The 16,682-nt window shown below is 50.4% G+C and overlaps 1 protein-coding gene across 1 annotated transcript in view; it reads left to right on the top strand.

Moving 5' to 3' along the window:
• Evc2 (EvC ciliary complex subunit 2) overlaps positions 1 to 16,682 on the top strand; it is an 87,990-nt gene that overhangs the window by 43,756 nt on the left and 27,552 nt on the right. The window contains exons 11-14 of the mRNA XM_059275780.1: positions 664 to 823; positions 4,390 to 4,844; positions 11,291 to 11,495; positions 12,416 to 12,532. Of these exons, the coding sequence (XP_059131763.1) occupies positions 664 to 823; positions 4,390 to 4,844; positions 11,291 to 11,495; positions 12,416 to 12,532 (937 nt within the window). The remainder of the gene's footprint in view (positions 1 to 663; positions 824 to 4,389; positions 4,845 to 11,290; positions 11,496 to 12,415; positions 12,533 to 16,682) is intronic.

The following is a 16,682-nucleotide window of genomic DNA, read 5'->3' on the forward strand; positions in this document are numbered from 1 at the left end:
ACGGCGTATATAAAGTAATGGGTTTCAATGGAATTTTCATAAGTGCATACCATTATACTTTGTTCCTACATACATGAGCACGCACGCACGCACACACGCACGCATGCACGCACGCACGCACGCACGCACTCACGCATGCACCTTCCCTGTCCCTTCTCTTCCCCTCTTGCTGGCCTCGTTTTTTCTCACAAATCACCCCCTTTTCTGATGTAGCTCACTGGTCAAAACTCAAGCGTTTTGAAAGAGAACATTCAGACCATTGCGTGAGTCTCTTATTCATATGCTGGTATCATCCGAATGCCACCCAGATGTCCCTAGAAGTGTCCACAGACTCTCTTTGGCTTTCTCTCCTCTGGACCCGGGATTCTTGGTCTCCTCCCTTCTTGGGAAGCACTCTTCCTACCCAGTGATCTCTACAGATATCTTTTTCTCCCCAAACCTCTGCCTATTTCTGACCCACCCGATCTGGGCTGAGCTTTCTCCTGCCATCTCCGTGTACCCTGACCTCACTCTGCTGGTCTGACACTTGTGTCTCAGTGGCAACTTCTCCTGGAAGTTCTCCAACTTGAGAACAGCCTGATAAGAACTACACATTCAGCCTCGCAGCAGTCCAGCCTGCAGAGGGAAGGAGCCCACATTCCTGACTTCATCTTCTCCGTGTAGGGCTGGCTACTTGGACGAAGATCAGATGGAAATGCTGTTGGAGCGTGCACAGACAGAAACCTTTTCTATAAAGCAGAAGCTGGACAATGACTTAAAGCAAGAAAAGAAAAGGCTCCACCAAAAATTAATAACTAGGAGAAGGCGAGAACTTCTGCAGAAGGTATGTGAGGCAGTGCGCTCTTTATTTCTGCCGAACCCTTCCCACGGGGTAACAGATATAAGCACAGAATGATCAGAGCTCATGGCATGATGTGCCATCTGTGGTTGATTAGTAGTGACTTCTTAGAATGCTATGTGGAGGGGGATTCTGTGTTTCTATGCAATCTTAGTACAGCAGAGTCTGTGGTGGACTAGTCATGTCTGCATTGGAAGGGAACCGAGGATGATGATAGGTACTGACCTTTATGTTTAAGCAGTGCTGTGTGTTAGACAAGACAGTGTCTTTAATCCTCATGAGGTGCAAAAGTGACAGTCACTCTTTCACTGGGGAAGGCTTTCCAGAACATGTACAGCATAGATGGGACCTGGAGACAAATAGGTACTTGAGGCAGGCAGGAGGGACGAGTGCAAAGTTGCAGGCAGTAGGGCAGCACTGTGTTCCAAGTTTAAGTGCTGAGACCAGAGTTCACTACTGCATTTAGCAAGCTTAGAGAGCAGAATGGGGCTGGAGTCTGCGGAGGGGCGAGGCCAAGGCTGAACTTTGTGAGAAGTTAGAACAAATCTGAAAGCCACATGGGACCATAGAGACCCCAGGGTGACATGAGGTAACTGTCAGCCCACCTGGGTGAAGAGAAGAGAAGGGACAGAGAGCCAGGGGGCTTTCAGCTAAATTACTAGAAAGTGTTATTTTATTCTTTGATAATCTCATACATGAATTCTATGCATTTTGATGCTCTCCACCCCTTAGATCTCTTCCCCAACATTCCTCTCTCAACTTCATGTCCTCTTCTTTTATTTTTGTCTTTTAAGATGTGTGTTTGATCATTTTGCTTGCATGTATGAGTGTGCACCATATGCATGTATGTATGTATGCACCATATACTTACCTACCTGCTGTCCAGAGGCCAGAAAAGGTATCAGAACCCCTGGAACTGGAATTATAGATGGTTGTGAGCCACCATATTGGTGCTGGGAATCAAACCCAGGTCCTCTGGAAGAGCAGGCCATGCTCTTAACCACTGAGCCATCTCTCTGGCTCCTTTCTTTCTATATATATTTTAGTATATAACCTACTGAGTCTAATTGGTGTTGCCCATACTCACGTGGGAGTAGGCTGATGACTGGAGCATTGACAACATACCAGGGATTATATCTCTGAATAAAACTGACTCTCCCCTGCAGCTGCCGACTGCATGTAGCTCCTCAACCTGGAGTGGGGCATCATGAGCCCTTCCCTCATCATGCCAGAATGCTCACTGGTTAGATTTAGTGCAGGTCTTGTGCATATCGCCACAGTTGTTGAGAGCTCATCCTTGTCATGTCTGGAAACACTCTCATGACAGAGCTCCAAGTCCTCCAGCTTTTACAGTCTCTCTGCCCTTCTTCCTCAATGTCCCCTGAGCCTTGGGGGAGGAGGCGTGATGTAGATGTCCCATTTGAGGATGAGCATGACCCAGTCTCCTGTTCTTTGCTCTTTGAGCAGTTATGAGTCTCTCTGTTAACCACCACCTGCTGCAAGTAGAAGCTTCTCTGGCCAAGATTGCGAGCAGAAGTGATCAGGAAAGCCTATAAACTGCTTTTTATTATCAAGTCGTGTCCAACAGAAAGCCATGCTTGTGACTCTGATCACTGAAGAACGTCCCATCACTAACCACCCTTTTCAGTTCTGAGGGACTAAAGTGGGGAAAACATGGGAGCCCAGAGCCACATCTCCTAGACACTCTGGCCCCATCAAGGTTAATTCTGGAAGGAGGGCTGGACTCCAGTCCTCACTACAGATTTTGCTAGTGTCCTGCAAGGATTATTTCTAGCAGTTACTTTTGATAAATATTGTGTCTCAGAAGTAGCAATAGCTCCATGAAGGCTGTATGTCATATCCCCAATGCCAAGGACATGGCCTGACACATGCATTCAATAAATAATTGACTCAAGAAATATTGAAGGACTAGATGAATGGTTGCTCTGGTCACAGCATGAACAGATGGGAGAGCAGCGCCTCATGTTCTTAAATAGAATGGAGAGTGTGGACTTGAGGTTATAGGTCCACATGATGGGCATGTTCATGCAGGGCAAGTCTTTCCTACTGCAGATCCTTAGCACCAGGCACTTGCCACCCGGGAGGTCCTTTCGCCAGGACTTGCTTCGGGTCTTCTTTAAGAGGATTCACTGACTTCCTCATTACGTTGTGTCTCACAGGTATCAGCATTGGCTTCCGTGCTCAGATATCATGCTTTCTACTGACCGCATGCCAGGCACACAGTAGGGCTAATAGCAAGTGTTCACGGCTGCAGACTCTACCATAGGTATTTCCCCAAGGGCTGAACATATATTGAGCAACTCACGAGGGTCCCCACTGTAGTGTAGGTGCTGTTACTACTCCCACTTGACAGATGGAGAAGTAGAGGCAGAGGGAGAGCCAGACTTGTGTGTGGGAGAGTCAGGATAGAACCTGGTGGGCTACCTCTTGGGCTTTAGTCAATAAGTAGCTGCTTGTCAAACATGAATTTTTTTTGTTTGTTTTTATTATTATTATTATTAAGAAATTTTCTATTCATTTTACATACCAACCACAGATCTCCCTCTCCTCTCTACTTCTGCCCCCAGCCTTCCCCACAATCCCCCTCCCGCCGTTCCCACCTCCTCCAAGGCAAAGTCTCCCCTGGGGAGTCAGCAGAGCCTGATACAGGCAGGTCCAAGCCCCTCCTCCCTGCATCAAAGCTGTGCAAGGTGTCCCACCATAGGCACTGGGCTCCAAAAAGGTGGCTCATGCACCAGGGACAGGTCCCGATCCTACTGCTGTGAGCCCCCTAAACAGTTCAAGCTAAACAACTGTCTCACCTATCCAGAGGGCCTAGTCCAGTACCATGGGGACTCCTCAGCTATTGGTCCACAGTTCATGTGTTTCCACTAGGCAAACATGAATTTTTAACCTGTGTGTGTGTGTGTGTGTGTGTGTGTGTGTGTGTGTGTGTGTGTGTGTGTGTATGTAGGAGAGGGATTGCTGAGGTCTGAACCAAGGGTCTCTCACAGGTTAGGAAAACCCTCAGCCACTGGGGTACATCCCCAGCCTTCTCAACTTTCACTCTTTACTTTGACACAGGATTCACTATGTTTCCCAGGCTGGCCTTGAGTTTACAATCCTCCTGCTTCGAACTCCCAGGCCACAGAGGTGACAAGTCTATGCCGCCAGAGCCTGGGGTTTGGTTGTGCCAAGGACAGTTTTCTAAATGTGAGATGGTTGGGCACAAGGCTGTACATACCTTTTTTTTTTTGTTTTGTTTTGTTTTTTGTTTTTTTGTTTTTTTTTTTTGAGACAGGGTTTCTCTGTGTAGCTTTGCGCCTTTCCTGGGACTCACTTGGTAGCCCAGGCTGGCCTCGAACTCGCAGAGATCTGCCTGATTCTGCCTCCCGAGTGCTGGGATTAAAGGCGTCCGCCGCCGCCGCCGCCACCACCACCGCCCGGCTGTACATACCTTTGATGTCGCCTTGAGTTTCTACAGAAAGCACTGTCCCTCTTCACCCTTGGGCCTTGCCCCATCCCATTGTCCTCCCTCCCATTCCCGCCAGCACAAGGAGCAGCAGAAGGAGCAAGTGTCCCTTGGCGAGGCCTCCAGCACTGCAGAGGATGCCGTCCAGTACCTCTCCCAGTGGAGGAGTGTGATGGCTGAGCACGCCGCTGCCCTGGAGGAGCTGCAGGAGCGTCTGGACCAGGCTGCCCTGGATGACCTCCGGGTCCTGACGGTGTCACTGTCTGAGAAAGCCACAGAGGAGCTGAGGCGCCTGCAGAGCACAGCCATGACGCAGGAGCTGCTGAAACGGAGTGCACCCTGGCTCTTCCTGCAGCAGATCCTAGAGGAGCACAGCAGGGAGTCAGCTGTCCGCACGGCGCAGCTGGAGGCAGAGGAGAGAGAACATGGCCAGGAGCTGGTGCAGGGCGTGAGGCAGCGGCTGCAGCAGGATGCACCAGAGGCCTGCAGTGAGGAGCAGGCAGAGCTGAGGCATTGGGAGCACTTGGTGTTCACGTGAGTGATGATGAGTGGGCGTGCTCAGCATCCTTCCCCACCGCGCCGGGAAGGGAGTGGTCCATGCAAGGAGGGAGAGGCAGGGTGGCTGAGTGTGTGATGCCATCCCCCGGGCGAATAAGATCTACAGTGTTTATTAGTCACACGCACTGGGCCTACAAGTCACACAGGATTACATATGACCTGCAGGGCCATCGTGGGATGAGGCGTTGTAGGCCAGGAAGGTGGGTAACCCAGCTTCTGTGGGGGACACAGACTTATGTGGATCATCCAGTGTGTCAGGGAGTGAAGTATGCCTGGTCCTTCCATGGGAAGTATGGTATGAGTCAGGTGTGGTAGTCAGGCCTGGAATTCTAGCACTTGGGAAGGAGAGGCCAGGAGATCAGCCAGTTTGAGGCCAGCCTGGGCTACGTGATGCCATGTCTCAAAATAAAATAAGTGCTGGGGAGATGGCTCAGTTGGTTAAGTGCTTGCTGCATACGCATGAGGACCTGAGTCGGGATCCCCAGAACCCAGGAAAAGAGCTGACTGCAGAGCCTGTAATCCCAGCACTGGGGAGGCAGAGACGGGAGGACCCTACAGTCTCACCAGAGTGGCAGACTCCAGGCTCAGTAAGAGACTCTCAAAAGAATAAGGTAGAGAACAATTGAGGAAGATACCTAACACTGGCCTCTGGTCTCCACATTCATGTGCACACACATGTACATGTACCTGTACATGTGTACACACACACACAAACATGTATCTGTATACACACACACACACACACACACACACACACACACACACACGCACACGCACACACACACACATACACACACACACGCACCAACGGCAAGTAAATGCTACCTTGCCAAGCCTGGTGGCACACTCCTATAACCCCGGCATTCAGAGGCAGAAAGAGATCATGCGCTTGAGGCTCGCCTGGGCTACATGGTGAGACCCTACCTCACAGGACAAAAAAAAAGGAGTTGCTCTGGCTGGTCCAGGGACTTAAAGAGTGTGTGTGGCTTGCATGAGGTTGTTCAAACCCTTTCAATCCACCCTGTGTCACCAGGATTCCAGGTAACACATGATGTAGCCACAGGCTCGGTCCCGGCACTCCTCTGCACTGGTTTTGCCTGGCGCGTTACCCACTCACTGGTGATTTGAGCTGTTGACTGTCACAGTCCACACAGAACCCTGCAATGGCTACTCCTGTAGAGCACAGCCATCCATGGTGACCAAGGCTCCTGCTTTATCACCAGAATGTGACGCGTTAGACCCAGCTGGGGAAGCTGTGGATGGTCGGTGGCAGAATCCGGGGGCTCTGTCCGACAGCTGCACTTCCTGACACACCTGCCAGTTCTTTGGCCCAGGAAGAGGGCCTTTGGTGTGTAATGATGGTGGTCCAGAATGATGGTGGTCCACAAAGCATTGAGTACTTGCTGGAGGGAGAGTGGAGGAGCTCCAGACATGGCTAGTGTGGAGTGAGCAGGGCGCTGTAGATGGAGAAATCCACATTTAAGTTGTATGTGTGAATGTGGGAAAGACGCTAAACCACTCCTGGCCTCATCTTTCTGGCCTGTAAAATGAGGTGATGGTACTGAATCCTTTTGGGTGCTTTCTGCAGTGTGTGGTGCTGTTTGAAGTGTCTGGGTTGTACTTGGGAACCTGTGAGTAGACACTGAGTGACACCGTGTCTATATGTAACTGTCCTCCCTGGAGGACAAGTGTTGCCGGTTCTGACGGTTTAACACCTCTTCCTGCACACTCAGATGGTTTAACACCTCTTCTTGCACAGTCTGATGGTATAATATCTCTTCCTGCACAGTCTGATGGTGTAACACCTCTTCCTGCACAGTCTGATGGTGTAACACCTCTTCCTGCACAGTCTGATGGTGTAACATCTCTTCCTGCACAGTCTGATGGTTTAACACCTCTTTCTGCACAGTCTGATGGTGTAACACCTCTTCCTGCACAGTCTGATGGTGTAACACCTCTTCCTGCACAGTCTTACGGTTTAACACCTCTTCCTGCACAGTCTGATGGTGTAACACCTCTTCCTGCACAGTCTGATGGTTTAACACCTCTTCCTGCAGAGTCTGATGGTTTAACACCTCTTCCTGCAGAGTCTGATGGTTTAATACCTCTTCCTGCACAGTCTGACAGTTTAACACCTCTTCCTGCACAGTGCTTTCCCCAGGAACCAACCTTGCTGCCAGGAGAATAGGCCAGGTGTGTTCAGAGAGTGGCAATGACTTCTGTGTGTGTGTGTGGTATGTGTGTGGTATGTGTGGTGTGCATGTGTGTGGTGCTGTGTGGTATGTATAATACTGGGTGGTGTGTATATGTGGTGTGTGTGCGTGTTTGTGGTGTGTGTGTGTGTGTGTGTGTGTGTGTGTGTGTGTGTGTGTATGAGTATATAGATGTACCCATGTGACATCTGAAGAGACTGGGTGTCCTCCATCACTCTCCACCTTATTAACTTAAAACAAGGTCTCTCACTGAGCTGGAAGCTTTAACCATTTCTGGTGGGCTGGCTGGGTGGCAACCTCTCAGGATTTGCCTGTGTCTGCCCCTCAATGCTGTGGTTAAAGGTACATGCAGCCATGCCTGGCTTTCTATGTGGGTGCTGGGGATTTGAACTCAGGTCCTCACGACTACACAGCAAATGCTCTTGCTCACCGAGCCACCTCCCTAGTCGCTAGTGATGCTGCCTTGCTGGCATTCAGCAGGCTCCTGGTCGGCCCTGCCCGCTTTGTGAGTCTTACTTCCTTTGCCTTCCAGGGTCAGGTTAGTTGTTGCTTTCTTGCCCAGGAGGACAAGCTGCTGTCTCCTCTGAACAGTAAGAACCGGGTCCTCAAATCCACTTCTTATAACCATCATTGGTCTTTAGTCCACTCAGGTGATGCTCAGCTCAGACCTTCCCACAGTCCTGCTGGTGCAGGACTCTTTGAAGCATTTGAATTCCATCTGACATTCCCACAATCCTACAATCATTTCTTTCTGCTTCCTTTGGACCCTTAGTGCAGGGAGTGTTTTCCAAAGCCACCATCAAGTTAGCCACTTGTGGAATAATAGGACATCTCGCTTGGCTATCAGCAAGCTCTTATGACTTCTCCAGGGGTTAAGGAGGGCCTAACCCACAGGCTCACGCTGCCAGCTGCTTCCATACTTTGCTCATTTGAGACCCTGAGGGTTGTGACCTGCATTTCGGAGGCATTAAGTAAAAATAGCTCTTCACGATGGTTCTGAAACACACGTTGGTAAGCTGGATGGGCTGCAGCAAGCCCCTCTGAGTGAAGGGGGGAAGCGGATGCAGAGAAATAATAGTGCCTTTTGAGCCTCATCCACAGACTCCAGACCAAGCTTCTGGCCCAGTGCTGAGCCCCACCAGGGCAGGAGCCTGTCTCACACAGAGCTGTTTCCTGCTGCTCTCTGAGTGATTGGTCATGGGACCAGCCACGGGGCCAATCTATTAGAAGGCTGATGAGAGCATTGACTATTCACCGCAGAGTCCCTGTAGCTCAGGAGTCCTTGTTACCAAAGGTTAACAGGCAGAGACTGTCCTGGGAAGAGGGACCAGGAAGAGGCATTCAAAATCTGGGGGGTGTCTTGTAGCTAGAGTTTTCCTGCCTGGCCCACAGTCAGGACAAATCTCTGACACCCGCCAGTCCCACAGCCACTCAGACCCAACCAAATAAACACAGAGACTTAAATTGGTTACAAACTGTATGGCCGTGGTAGGCTTCTTGCTAACTGTTCTTACAGCTTAAATTAATCCATTTCCATTAATCTATACCTTGCCACATGGCTCGTGGCTTACCGGGATCTTCACATGCGGCTTGTCATGGTGGTGGCTGGCAGTGTCTCTCTCACCCAGCTTCTTGTTCTCTCAATTCTCCTCTCTGTTAGTCCCGCCTATACTTCCTGCCTGGCCACTGGCCGATCAGTGATTTATTTATTGACCAATCAGCAACACATTTGACATACAGACCATCCCACAGCACTTCCCCTTTTCTTTTCTTAAAAAGGAAGGTTTTAACCTTTACACATCTCCAAAGTCAGCTTGGTATATTTGGGAATTTGGGCGTAGCTTCTCTTACTACTTCCTGCTGGAGGGGGGTGCTGTATCTTATGGGGACACAAAGAATATTTTAGGATTATGGAGTAGTCCATGAGGGTGTATTGTCTGAGCCAGTTGCCTTGAAACGGTTCTGGATGTTGGATCATCTGGGCCATGGTGTCATCGGAGACCTTTCAGGTGGTCTTGGCTGGTCAAATCTGATGTATCTTAATCTGGAACAAATCCATAGCCTCTGGCTTTCTGTGGAAACAAAAGCAGAGCCTCCTTTCCAAAGCAACATATCCTTACATCCAAATTTTGAAGTCAAGGTACCTTTAAAATATACATTTTGGCATAACTCAACAGCTTTTGTAATCAAATGTTTTTCTTCAGTTACGAATATCAAAGAGAACATAATCCAGATTCTCTGTGTGGTAGCCATCTTTACGTGGCTTATTTTTTTATATTAGCTTGAGCCTATTGCTTTAAACTGCAGCCTTCTAAGCCTGAAAGGGCGCTGGTGCTATGGCTGCTGGCTCCGCCCACTTCAGCTTCCCAACACGGCGGTGGTACGTTTTCCGCCAGCTCTGGGAGCCATCAACTCTCAGAAATAGTGGGTCTATGCTTCTATCAAAGCAGCGTGTAGCCCAGAAACCTCTTTTTTTTTTTTTTGTTTTGTACTAGCAAAGGCTAAATCCACCACACAGCTTAATGTGCCACTCGCAGAGGCCTCATTCCCGCCATACTGCAGGTCGAGCATGCACGCCAGGAACCCGCCATAGTAGCTCAAACACGCAGGCTGCTGCTAGCTTAAAAGAGACAACTAGGAGCTGTTTTTAGCTCCGTTTTAGAATCTTTTTACTCAGGTTTTAGGTGGAAACTCTTGCCAACACGTTGGGTGCCATTTGTAGCTAGAGTTTTCCTGCCTGGCCCACAGTCAGGACAAATCTCTGACACCTGCCAGTCCCACAGCCACTCAGACCCAACCAAATAAACACAGAGACTTAAATTGGTTACAAACTGTATGGCCGTGGTAGGCTTCTTGCTAACTGTTCTTACAGCTTAAATTAATCCATTTCCATTAATCTATACCTTGCCACATGGCTCGTGGCTTACCGGGATCTTCACATGCGGCTTGTCATGGTGGTGGCTGGCAGTGTCTCTCTCACCCAGCTTCTTGTTCTCTCAATTCTCCTCTCTGTTAGTCCCGCCTATACTTCCTGCCTGGCCACTGGCCGATCAGTGATTTATTTATTGACCAATCAGCAACACATTTGACATACAGACCATCCCACAGCAGTGTCTTATGATGTCAGCTGAGGACCCTGGGCATCCCTGAAAGTCAGACTCTATTTCCATCAGAAAACTTTCTAGAACTTTTCAGTCCCACATCCTACACTCAAGAGTCTGAACATGCGGAGCCCCACCCCTGACTTCCTACGGCAGGCGTTTTGCAAATATTTCCCAGTTTCAGAGCATTTGCAGAGCATGTTTCTTGAAGCTTAGGTCGATAGAATACTGCCAGGAAAGTCACACAAACCTTGCTTGTCTGCACACAAACATGAAGAATGTGCATGCAGGCACACTGGCCAAAGTGGGAGCCAGGAGGTGTCTCTCCCAGCGTCGCTCATTCCCTGAGGTTCAAGGCTGGGGTCAGGGTTCTCAGTGAGGCAGCCAGGATCTGCTCTGAAGGCTGCCACAGCCAAGCAGCCCCAGCCTTGCCTTAAAGCCAAAGGCAGGTTTCCTCCTGGAGTCCAAATGAGGCCGTGGATGGGGCCATTGTCCCCTGTCGGGACTCAGGGGATGCCCTGCTCCTTGTTTTGGTCATAGATGCCAATCCCTGGCTCTTGTAGACTCATAGACATACCACTTCTTCCCTCTGCCCTTGGTCCCCTTGACCGGAACTCTCCCATGCTAAGGACATCACTCGTATTCTGAGCTGACTCTGCTCCAATGCCTCTAATCTTAACTTCTCTTATTTGTAGGACTCCATTTCTAAATGTGCCTCATTCCTAGTGTGGTGTGGGGTTGACCCTGAACAGGTAATCTGGAGGACCCTGTTCAGTGCCCAGCACTCCACCACCCAGCATGGTGCCCAAGCATGGACTGGATTGTTAACGAGCCATTGGTCACTGTCCTTTATGCAGGACTCAGTGCTGTGCTCTGTGGTGAAGTGAACATCCCTCTTCTGCACGTATGACGTGCTGCTTGGCTGGATGAACAGTGCCTCATTTGTTTGATAGAGTATTGTACACAGCCTTGTATATGCTAGGTACTCAAGAAATACAAAGGCATGGAGAAGCATCTAAAGCTCTTTGCTCCAGGCAGGGATTTAGTCCCCTCTCCACCCCTTGCCATGTTGTCTCTGACCCAGTCTGCGATCACTGTCCCCTCCCAGGAAGCTCTGCTGTGCGGCCATCTCACTGTCTGAAGAAGACCTGCTCAGGATGAGGCAGGAGGCCCAGGGCTGCTTCACCCAGCTGGACCGGAGCTTGGCCCTCCCCAGAGTCCGAGCTCGAGTGCTCCAGCAGCAGCTGCAGATGGCCTGGCGGGAAGCAGAGTTCCGGAAACTGGACCAGGCCCTGGCTGCGCCTGAGCTGCAGGTAAGGACCATGCCTGGACTGCCCATTGCAGAAATGACTGCGGACCCATAGGGTCCTGTGCTTCCATTGGTTCCGAGCTCGTCTCTCCCTGTCCCCCATTCACTACTCTCTAGCTGTGGTGTCCTCTGAACACTCCTAAAACTTCTGAGCTTGCCCTGATCTCAGGGTCTGCAATAGACCATGATGGTGCCAAGCCCAGCAAAAACGTGACCACCAGCAGCCACGAGTGTCAACCTTCTCCCAACTCAGAGCCACACTCCTGGGCTTCTCCTGAGCATTGCACAGGATGTCTGGGAGGCACCTAGTCTCCCCCTGCCTCCAGCTCCCATCACTCTCTGATTCAGGGGTCTGAAACGCCGTTTTGTATGTGGCACAGAGGTGGGTGCTCATCTCAGCTCAGTGGAGTCGTGAAAAGGGGCTCTCTCACGCTGGTCCTAAAGGCCGAGAGCTGACAGCCATCTTTAGTGACACCTTTTATGTGCCTTCATTCTCCAGGTTCCTGTGGACTAGCATAGGACAGACCTGACCCAAGGCTACAACTCTGCTTGGCCTTTTCACATCCTGTCGTGGTGTCTCTTTTCCACCTAGGCCATTCCTTAGACGTCCCAGGACCTCTGCACCTCCCATCCTAGGCTCAGCCTCTGCTTCTAGGGAGCTCAGCATAAGATGAAGCCCTTGAACTCTGTGCTTCCTCCGCCTGCAGTATGCTTTGTAGTCTAGTTAAGTGTCAGCTCAGTGCGGCCTCTGCAGGGGAGCCTGCCTTGAATGTGCATCTAAACCCACCGCTCAGGCCACAGTTGTCAGAACACTGTCTCGCCACCACCATGGCCTGAGGTGGAAGTCTGCAGTTCAGCCCTGTGCACACCTCCCTTTGGCTTGGGAAGAAGCCAATACCTCCTCTGATCTGTCACTTCCCACAGTCTAAGGCGAGAAAGCTGCGTTCCAAGGGCAGAGGCAAGGCGGATCTTCTGAAGAAGAGCCTAGAGGATAAGATCCGTCTCTTCGAGGAGCGGGCCCCTGAAGACCTGGCTGACAAGGTAGGGCTGAGTTCTGGCTATCCACAGCATACACAGCTTAGAGAGCAGAGACCACCCATCGCCACCCAAGTCACAGGCCATGAGTGTCCAGTCCTCCAGATGGAGCCCATTCCTTGAAAGTGCTCTGATTCCTTTCTCAGGAAACCCACTTCCTCACCTTCCTAGTGTTAAGGTCAGTTCAGAAGACACAGACCAGTCCTACATCCTAGGGACCCAAACTGACCCCATCATCCAATCATGATGTTACCAAGACTTCCCGGGGGAGAAGAAGCCAAAGTCAAGCTTCCAAGGAGCAGGCAGAGGGGAGCTGGGCAATGAGTTCCCAGTCCAGGACGAGGAGAGGAGGGACCTGGTGCGGGATGCAGGGGCTGCTGCACTGATGGAGTCCCCATCATAGCAAGGCTGATGGGAGTGTTTCCTCCAGGACCTTTGGTCTGGACCCGCCGGAGTGAAGTTGTGTGTTGTCAAGGGAGTTGTGGCCAGAGAAGGGAGATTTGTGAGAGAAAATGGGTATCCCAGTCCTGACTAAATGCTTCCACCGTACCAGTGCAGAAGTGGCCAAGGGAATGCAGGACCCCTCTGAAAGGATGCTCGGTGGGTGTGCTGAGCCATGGTGAGGAGAGGGAGGGGAGACAGGAGCCTGGTGGAGATATCAGACAACAGGCTGGAAACCGTGGGAGCCAGCTTGCTGATACTGTTGAAGAGGGCCAGCCCACTGAGAGACGGCTCTGTTCCCTGGGTGGCCAGGAACCAACTTGGAGTTGGCAAAGACAGATGCACGCCTGTTCCCACCTGCCGCTCCATCTCCCCCCACCCCAACCCTGCCTCAGCTCCCTCTGCTCTCTTGAGTGATTGACTGCCAAAGCTCACATGAACAGGAAGGTGTTCGAACGTTAACATGGCTTCTGGGTCCATGAGGGAAGATTCTGTGCTGAGTAAGCCAGGCCTCCCAGAGAAAGACGTTGAGAGGTACTGTCACTGTGACCTTTTGTTTATTCTTTATTTGTGTGTATGAGCGTGCAGAGGCAGATGTCTAGGTATGTGTGTCTAAGCCAGAGGACACCTCAGGTGTCATTTCCCGGGCACCCTCCACCTTTTGTTGTCTTGAGAAAGGGTCTCTCATTGGCCAGAAGCTTGCCAAGCAGGTGAAGCTGCCTGGCCAGGGAGCCCCAGGGACAGGGGCTCTATCCCCCCAGCACAGGGATTTCAAATGCGTACTATCAGGCCTGGGTTTTTTATTTTGTTTTTAATGTGAGTTCTGGGCTTTCATGCTTGCAAGGCGATCACTTTACCAACTCCCAGCTCCACCTGTGGCCTTGTATAACAAGTCAGCCTCACAAAGATCTGTTTCACTCCGGCAGTTGCCCATAGCATAGGCAGCCTTGAGCTAGCAGCCTTCCCGCTTCTCCAGAACCAAGACAGATTTCCTCTCTGTGCTTGTGTGTTCCTTCAGGGTAATTGAGGGAGTGATGGCAGCCCCCCCACCCAGAGGTGAGCGCCACACTGAGTTTATTCTCTCGCTAAAATGGTTGGGGGTTCTCCAGAGAGCCAGAGCCAATGTGATACATACATACAAAGGCAGCTAGACCAGAGGAAATCTGCTCTGGAAATTATGGAAGCCAAGAAGATCCATGTTCCGTCATCTGCAGCGTGGGAAACCCTGAGAACGGGAGGAGTAATTCGTGTAGTCTGAAGACCCGAGGCTGGGGCGGTGCTGAGGCTCAGAGTCTGGAGCTTGATGTGCAGTAGAATTAATGCATGGGCAGAAAGGTGGTCCAGCTTGAGAGGAGAGTGACTTCACCCTTCCTCTGTTTCTGGCTCTATTCAGAATCTTGGGGGGTTGTGGATTCTCACCCAGGTAGGTGAGGGGATATTCTATCCCATTCAGATGATCTCAACATTCGTCTCTTCCCTAAACACTCAGAACCCTGGGCACCCCTTAGCTCAGCCAAGTGAGTACCGGCAGTGAACACCATAATCACATTTCAGGTCTGGAGTGTACTCTCTCCTGACACTGTCCGGAACTCCTGTGTTGAGAAAGCAGAGAATATGCACAGCTTGATATGTGTGTGTGTGTGTGTGTGTGTGTGTGTGTGTGTGTGTGTGTGTGTGGTGTGTTCTATCTCTCACTGATGAGAAGTGGATGTCTGTCTACATCATGTTCTTATTGCTATTTGTTGTATGTACATGTTCCTGTGTGCATGTGTGTGCAGGTTAGCATGCTCCTGTGTGCACATGTCTGTGAGGTAGAGGACAGGATGATGACCTGTGTCTTCCTCACTTACTTTCCACTTTTTTTTTTTAAACAAGCTCTCTTTCTGAACCTGGAATTCACTAGCTGGCTAGGTCAGCCTTGGGAATCCGCCTGTCTCTGTCTCCCCAACACGAGAGTTCTAGACACACACTGTCTTACCCCGCTTTTATGTGGGTGCTGGGGATGTGGATTCAGGTCTCTGGCTTGCATAACAAGCACTCTGGCAACCGAGCCATCTCCCCAGCCCTGTGCCTCCCCACTCTCCATCTACTACCTTCTTATCCGTCAATCTGTCAAACATCTCTTGCTACATTTCTCCCTAATGCTGAAACTTGAATGGTCCCCATGCCAAAACATAGAAGTCACCATTGCCTTTCAACCTAGTATAATGTCTCAAGATACATGGACGTGTTAACCCCATTTAACCTCCTCAATGATTGGACACATAGGTTCTGAACTCTTTGGTGTTTCAAGGATCCTGGAATCTCTTCATGGACTGTTCACCTACTGTAGTGAGGCACAGGGCAGATGCCACTGTGCGTCTTACAGATGAGAAGATGGGGGGACCGAATGATCTTCCAGCTCCTGTCACAGAGCTGTGAGCAGCAGGGCATGAAGTTTTGCACTGTGCATCCTTGCTCATTAGCAGGTCCATTTGATGGACACCTCGGCTCACCCTTGGCATGCTTCTCCTGCTGCTTTTGATCAGCAGACATGAGAATACTCATAAATATTCCTCAGGAGCATGTAAAGCTAAGTGAAGATGACAAGCCCATGGTTCCATTCACCCGTTGTTCCTCAGTTTGTTTTAATGACACGCACCTCCCCCATCTCCATTCACCCATTCATTATTCATTGACTGTTTCCAGGTTTCCTGATGTGCTGCACATACACACTTCCTCAGGAGTATCATACCCGGGGACTAACTGCATGCCTGCTCATCAACAGCATGCCCCATAGTGCTTCTGCAGCTGCCTGGCCATTATGTAGAGGCGGCTGGTATTTGCCAGGACACCTCTTCAAGGTCCTCTTGACTTCACAGGCCATTACTGTTCAAGCATGAGAGTACCGTGTTCATCTTCAGGTGGCCTGACGAGAAAGTGGGTGGCATGAGTCCTTACAAATGTCCGTCTTAGGGAGGGGAGGAAAGCTCATACAGCCCCAAAGCCCAGAAAGACTCCAGCTAGTTCTGTCTGATTTTATGCCTGTTTTATCCCTTGAGGCAGCTGATGTGTCTGCATTTCCCTGAAGCACTGAGAGAGAGATACAGAGAGAGAGAGAGAGAGAGAGAAAGAGAGAGAGAGAGAGACAGAGACAGAGATAGAGAGAGACAGAGACAGAGAGACAGAGAGAGAGACAGAGAGAGACAGAGACAGAGAGAGACACAGAGAGAGACAGAGAGAGACAGAGAGAAAGAGTCTTAACTTCCTGCAACCTCAAACTAAATCCATACTCCATTATTTATATTCACAGGGCTGGGGATGGAATCCAGGTCTTTGTTCGTGTGTGGCAAGTGCTGTACCACTGAGCTACCTCGTGCCCATCAGCTGATGTTTCTATGCTTGTATTTTTCCTCTGTCACAGATCAGATTACAGAGAGAGAGAGTGTGTGTTGAGGGGCTAAAAGTCAAACACAGGTGTTCTTCCTCAGTCACTGTCCACCTAGTTTGTTGAGACAAGGTGACAAGGTCTCACCTGGAACTCTTCAAGCAAGATCCCTGGCTGACTGGCCAGAGCCCCAGGGATCTACCTGTCTCCCCTGCCTCCCAACTTTGGGATTACAAGCCTGTGCCACCATACCCAGCTTATTTACATGGGATCTGGGGAGTGAACTTATGCCCTTATGATTATGCAGGCAGAACTTTAGGACTGAGCCGTCCTCCAGCCCCACATTGG

Source organism: Peromyscus eremicus, chromosome 10, assembly GCF_949786415.1.
Source record: "Peromyscus eremicus chromosome 10, PerEre_H2_v1, whole genome shotgun sequence".
Lineage (NCBI taxonomy): Eukaryota > Metazoa > Chordata > Mammalia > Rodentia > Cricetidae > Peromyscus > Peromyscus eremicus.